This window comes from Alosa alosa, chromosome 12, assembly GCF_017589495.1.
Source record: "Alosa alosa isolate M-15738 ecotype Scorff River chromosome 12, AALO_Geno_1.1, whole genome shotgun sequence".
Lineage (NCBI taxonomy): Eukaryota > Metazoa > Chordata > Actinopteri > Clupeiformes > Clupeidae > Alosa > Alosa alosa.
Window position 1 is genome coordinate 24,514,434 of NC_063200.1, and position 7,155 is coordinate 24,521,588.

At 41.2% G+C, this 7,155-nt stretch overlaps 1 protein-coding gene across 1 annotated transcript; it reads left to right on the top strand.

The window, feature by feature from the left end:
• Positions 1-540: 540 nt before the first annotated feature.
• On the top strand, positions 541-2,307 carry arl15b (ADP-ribosylation factor-like 15b; the record flags this gene model as incomplete). Its single annotated transcript, XM_048259187.1, is given in 1 exon segment — positions 541-2,307. A coding segment is annotated over 1 exon segment (155 nt), but the record flags the coding sequence as incomplete, so codon positions are not given.
• Between the last annotated feature and the right edge of the window lie 4,848 nt (positions 2,308-7,155).

Here is a 7,155-nt window from a genome sequence, read left to right on the forward strand (position 1 = left end):
ACGTGTGTGGGGTGTCCTCTCGCTCTTGTACTTCGCAGCATTTGTTTATTTTCGCCGTCCAAGTTCGTGTCTTCCCCGAAGCCAGAGCTGATCTTTGGTAATCCTGATTATCACATCTGTCCCCCAATCCCCATGTCCATCAGTTTCCTTGGCCCTCTTTCTCTCTGTTTTTTCTCTGTCCTCCCCCTCCTTCCTGGTTCACGCTCTGGTTTGTGTATATGAACTGTGCGCATAGCACCTACTCGCTGACCGCTGATGATGGGAAGGAAAGGAATGTGTTGTCCGACCTTTTCGCACAATGAAAATTATATCCGAGTGCAGTCCAAACAGCAGTTGTGCGTGGATTGCCCCCTGCTCTCACAGTTAGGGTGACCCTGGACAGAGGTTTCGATTGCATTTTCATTCATTTTGAACTCAGCATGTTTGTTAGTTCTCACCCAATGTACTGTTATTAATCTCTCTCTTCCCCCCCTTTCTCTCTCTCCCTCCCTCTCCCACTCTCTCTGTCTCTCTTTCTTTCCCTCGTCCTCTTTTTCTCCCAGATTAAGAAGTATTTTGAGCTGGAACCTCTAGCGCGAGGGAAGAGCTGGGTGTTGGAGGGCAGCACGGTGGACAACATGGACACTGTGAAAGACAGCTTTCAGCAGCTCATCTTCCTCCTAGAAGACAAGGACCAGGAAACAGGCAGGATATGAGCCCTCCAAAAACCTACAAATCCCAGAAGCCATCACACATGTATACTAAATACATAACTACAGATCTCCAAGGAATCCATAGGCCAAGCAGGAAATATTCTCTTTGGACCACCATGTAAAGTATGGAAATGATGAGGAGGCTGAAACACATGAACTGTGAAAAATAGACTTTGTATCCATAGAATACCAACTTTAGATGAGTATATGGACACATATCCACACAAGAAGACAGTATCACATTTGTGACCAATGTGTTTTCTCCTCGTCTGAAGTTGTATTGCCTAACTACAGTTAACATTGAACACTTGATTGCCATTTCTATCATGGAATATGGTTGTACGCATCCTCTCTTAAGACAGGTAGTTGCACATTGCTACTGACTAGTTAATGTTAACGCATTGCTCGGTATGTAGAACAACTGGAAATCATGTAATGTTATTCCCCCAATGTTAGTAGGTCCCTATGACACAGTGTGGGTGAGATGCTGGTTTGTACTAAAAAAAGCCTTAAAGTTTGTACAGATTTAAATGTGTAGATGTGTCCCGCCTTCTAACCTGACTGATAGTAACTGTTTAACTTCATGTAGTATCACTCCACGTGAGCCCACAGATCACGTAAAGCCAAAAAAAAAAAAGTTTGATTCTCATTCATTCTCACAAAGGTAAAATGGCAGGTTTAAAAAAAAAAAAAAACAAGCTGCTGTTTAGTTTTAATATGATCGAATCACAGTAATTGTTTTATCACTTGATTTCAGCTCATGGCTTTGCTTTCTTTTATGTTCTTTTTCTTTGAATAAATTCTCAGGATTTTCATATGAGCCCCTTATTCTTTGAAATCCTCAGAGATCTTGTGCATTTCATATCTGTTGCCATATCACCATGCCACTTGACAAAACAACGGTTCGCCTTGCATTCACACTGTTACTACGCCAAAGCAAGCAATCTTTTTGCATATTGTGTAGTTTCGCTTGCGGAAGCAATCAGTTTGCTGTAATCTCTTACGTTTGCACAATCACTAATTAAAACCACAAGCTGTGTATTCCATTAGAACCAACAGGACGTAGTCATTGCTATACAGTATTTGTCAACATAGGGTATATTTACTCTATATATTGGGCATTGCCATCACCTCTGAATGTAAAAATATTCTCTAAATGTCAGTTCACCAAAAAGTCTGTTGTGCCTGTTGTTTTTTCCGATCTTTCCTTATCTCTCTCTTTGCCCATAGCATCTGTACTCAATGAGTGTCCAAATGAAACATGTGCCACAGATCAAAAGGGGTTCCATACAACACTAGTACCAGGACTGGAGGTCTTTTTAGAGCCACACTGGGTTCATTTTACGTGTATTTATATCTATCAAACATTTTATACCCTCCTAGCCAATTCAGCTGCCTTTTTGTAATAATAAAAAAAAATGTTTGTACATTTGTTACAGATAGTCTTGTTGACCGAAAGGGCACGTGCCTGCCTTTGTACTGGAAGAACAGTCTGTGTTGTGTGGTTTGTCAGATGTTGACGTTAAGTCGTTCACACATTCAACTGTATATATACTGTATATAATTTATGCTTAATTTCCACTTGGCAACATGGACAATAAAGGCTGGACAAGCACAAAGGAGTTTGAATTTTATTTGTGGGAGAGTAGTCAGTGATCTTATTCTTTGCCATATGGGTTATACAATATTAATGGGTTAAGTTTGACATATTGATAAGCTCTTAGTGATCAATAGGCAGATGACTGATCAGATCAGATTCTGACTGACTACAGTGTTTGTCCTGGTAGCTCATATATAAAGCCTCTCTCACTTATCACTGCTCTCGAGTGATATGCTGCACTGCTTGGCAACAGGAGATGCCACGGCTAAGATCGGAACTATTTTCTATACCGTATTTTCCGGACTATAAGTCACACTTTTTTTCATAGTTTGACTGGTCCTGCGACTCAGGTGCAACATACAATATATATTTATATATATATTTTTTTCCTCTTCATGATACATTTTTTGACTGGTGCGATTTATACTCCGGTGCGACTTATAGTCCGGAAAATACGGTATATCCTTACCAACCACACTTGTGCCACATTGCTTAATTCAATCAAGCATATTCACAAAGCAAACCTGTCACTTTGTGTAAAATGGTGTGGCACAGGAATGGATTGATAATATTCTCCAAAAGCTTTTGACATTTTCATCTTTTCAAAAAATGCACTGTTTTGCATATTCTCCGAATATCCAATTAGGGAAGCTTTGCGTAATGTCTACCTCATCTGACATTTGGAGAACTGTTTATTTATTTATTTGATCATTTCTTTGTTTATTTACATACTCTGTTAGACTCTCTTGAACCCCCCTGCTTTTGACACACAGGCGACCCTGACTACAGAGCCCTGTGGGCCACTGCGACGGTCAGCGAGTTTCCCCAACAACCGATGACTCATCCTCCTACTCTGTCTGAGGCGTTTACTCGGTCACACACACACACACACACAGAGCAGGGGCTTCCTGCATGACGGCTCTTGTGGGGTGAATCTCAGCTGAGTTCACCCATGTGATGTTGCGTGCTGTACATGCTCTGAAGAAGTGGAGAGCGTGTATTTTAAGGACAGTGGAGGAGTCACTAAATTCAGTGGGTGACAAGATTTCATCTCTCTGCCATATAATCTAATTTACACCTTTAATCTGAGGTGGATATTTAGTCTATTAGTGCTAGTACAACTTCACACTATCTATAAACAGTATCTTGAATTTCCCATTGAGGATCAATAAAATCTATCTATCTATCTATCTATCTATCTCTCTCTCTCTCTCTCTCTCTCTCTCTCTCCTGGCTATGCTTGATGTCCAGCATATCACTTCAAAATGGAAAAAAATATCTTTATTACAATATCTGTAGCCCTTGTTCAAAAAGGGAAAAATTGTGTGAGTTAAAAGCCTTTCAGCGTTCAAGGTACCACAAGTGTACTTTAAACACTTATATAGCTTGTGTCAAGCACATTTCGTAATTCAAAGTGCCTTGCATGGAACATTTAGAAGCATAAAAGATATTTATAAGACCCTTATTGAACAGGAGGGCCATCTAGACCACCCATATAGACTCAGGCAACTGCAGACACCACAGAGGGTGGCACCGCCACTTGAGCTTTTAATAGTTAATGACTCAGGTTTTTTTTCTTCCAATAGTTACTATAGACAGACTGCAAGTTTTGGAAGGCTCAGAAACTTTCTCCACAGACACAAAGAGTCAATGAAATGAAATGGGGAACAAAAAAAATTATATTGTGTCTGGTTGAAGACATTTGTATTTTAAGGGAACTTAAGACTTTCTCCGATTGCTCAGCCATCTCCCGCTATCTCCCAGACAAATATTAGTATGCAGACAGATGAACAGCCCGGATTAATCTTTAAACTTTAACCATGTCTGAACAACTTCACAAAGCCGTCTGCAAGACAGAAACTTTAAATCTGTTCCCCTTTCATCCAGTGTCAGTCTGGCGGGGAGCATTATGCTAATCTGCTTTAAAAAAGTCAATTCTCCTTCCATTCCATTACACCTGGATAGAGAGAGGGGGAAGTCGTTACCTCTCAAAGTGTAGGTGAGAAAATTATCACTTTTTAATGGCAGTTCTCAACTATTTCTTTATCACCAGAGTATATAATTCACTGTTTCACTAACCACTCTTTTCAGTTTTGATTAAAAAAGAAACATTTTCATGTTTGTATTTAATATTGAAATAGTGGTAAGACACCTGGCGGCTCATGGTAATATTGTATATATTAATAAGGCAGGTTAACTATACATGTTTATACATGGTTTATTACGTTTGAGGTGCTCAAGGATACGTCTATTATGGTACACTGTGTGAACAGTCATTCTTGGCATATAGCAAGTTAACATAGCTAAAATACATACCATAACGATAGAAAAAACAGGATTTACCAATAAACTCTAGAGATTATTTTATTTGAGTTATGATCTGCCCAGCTTCATGTATGCAGATCTTACAACACTAAAGCCTACTTGACTAAAAATCACAACTATGTCATTGTGTTTTTTATTTTTACATTCATAAAATGATTTGAAAGGCCAGTCATATGGATATGGTTATGGATACGGTTTTGTCCAAAGCGACATACAAATACAAACAATATAATACTTAGATTTAACAGAGAACAAATTAAAATGTTGGTCAGACTATAATAAGGAGAATAGCAATAATAAACAACCATGTCAATTCAATCAATAGCCTAATGAAATAGACAATGAAAATGAGGGAAAAAAGCAATAATTATGCATATTCATGCAGTAGATATGTTTTTTACATTTCTAACATTAAACATTCTTTATATGAACTACTAAATGTTTCCCTTTTGTATTGTATGTGTCTTTATGAACCATACGCATTGTGCAACCCTAAATCATGTTGCTTTTAAAAGGCTTACCTCACAGGGAACAAAATGTTCATTCCTCTCATGTTCGTGAAGGTCATTCATTTTGGTGGCCCCATCAAAGTGGGGTGTAACGAGGAATGCATGCTCATTTGGGGCGCACTGTGCAGACTTTTGTCCGGGGAGCACACTCCCATAGGCCTCCATTGTCTTACGTAAATATGTTTTCGATAACGAAAGAAATGGCAACAATTTGCCGCCATGATATACGGCGTGTCTCTGTCATGGTGTTTCAAAGCCAACAGGCGGTGTGCTCTCTTGCCAATTACGGGAGAGAGGTTACTTTCTCCCTCACTGCACTCCGAGTGCATTTTCTAAGAACGTTGTAACATGTTCCATTAACAGTACTTAATGGATTGCGAACCTCAACGAATCCTTTAACTCGGATTGCAGGTCCCACGCCACAGTTGTAATACCTATAAATTAGACAAAGGCTGTGAACTTGCCTAACCTCAGATCCAATAGGCAACAGGATTCATGCTCCCCACAAACTCCCCAATGCGTTCTAGTTGTTAAAATACACAAACACACAGACCATGATTTAGTCTTTCATGCACAGCGTTGCAAACTAACAAAATTAGTCAATCTGCTTGCCCAAATTCTATATGTGCTTACGCTGCACGTCGACAGCCACATAAGACAGGAGATAGACTGGTTTTGATCACAGTGATAGCAGCAGAGAACATTTTAATACAAACCCCGAAGTCCAGTCTATTTTGAGCCGTGTCTGTTGCATGCTGTGAGTGCACAGACCTCGGCTGACCGGCCCGGCACTGTCTCATAGCCATTGACCGGCTCGCACGTTCCTATTGAACTCCTGGGATAGTCCCAGCAGGGGGTTGCTGGTCAACTGTCTGCCTGGGATGTGCCGAGACACACACACACACACACACACACGCCATGCCCTTATACCACCAGGAAACAACCCGTGAGGATAGGCCTTTCTGCCCTGTCTGCTGGGAGTTTGGTGAAGAGAAATGGGGGTGGGGGTGAGGGAGGGAGGGGGGTAAAAGGAAACTGTCATTTGCACAAATAAGAAGACGACCAAAAGGGGGGAAAAGAAATGCTTGTTTGCTTTTGCCTGCCAACCCTGGATGAGTTCTTTACACCTCAGACTGTGGAGACTGTTTATTTAGGAACGCCCCTTTCAATACCTTGTGGTTTCTGTGAGGCTGTCATAATAAGCCCCCCCACACACACACACACACACCTACTTTCTGAAGAAAAAGAAAGTAGTTAGAAAAGATGGTGTCCTTGTTTGAACTCACATGAATTGATATTACCATCACTCCCTTTCTGAAACAAGACAAGTGACTAGACTTTGGGCATCCTCCCTAACTTTCAAGGACAATAACATTGTCCCAGAGGGCATGGGAAGAAGACACACACACACACACACACACACACACACAAAAACCGCTCTGTACAATCACGTCAGCTTTTCTTTTAACATCGTTATGGAGACAGGGTTTTTTTTTTTTGCCTTTTCCAAAACAGACGCAGACACGCTCTATCCCACAGCATGGTCTGATAACAATCTCGCTGGCTGTAGTAATGTGAAATGTGATTAGATCCGCACTCAGTCTTCTGAGCCATCGCAGATGCCGCCTGGCAGGGTAGCGGGCAGCCCTGATACCTCCATCCACTACCAGCCCCCACCCCCACCCACCCCTTTTTTAACACAGAGATATCAGTGCAGACAGTGCCAACCAAGCCTAACACTGCTGAGTCAGCTCTTCTCAGTGAGGGAGAGAGAGAGAGGGGGAGAAACATGTGCTCCACCATGGAGAAGCATGGCAGACGTCTGTACCAGTCATTTTTGAAGGCACGTACTCCACACAGAATGGGAGATTACGATAAGCCCATCTGAAACACTGGGCTGACCTCTTTGGATGTCACAGGGGGCAAATGTGGCGTTACTGAGTCGACTGCTAATGAAGCAGTTAAAACTCCCACACGGCCCGATTAAACGCAGACCTCCAAGAATTCCCTGATTAATTGTAACCATCCA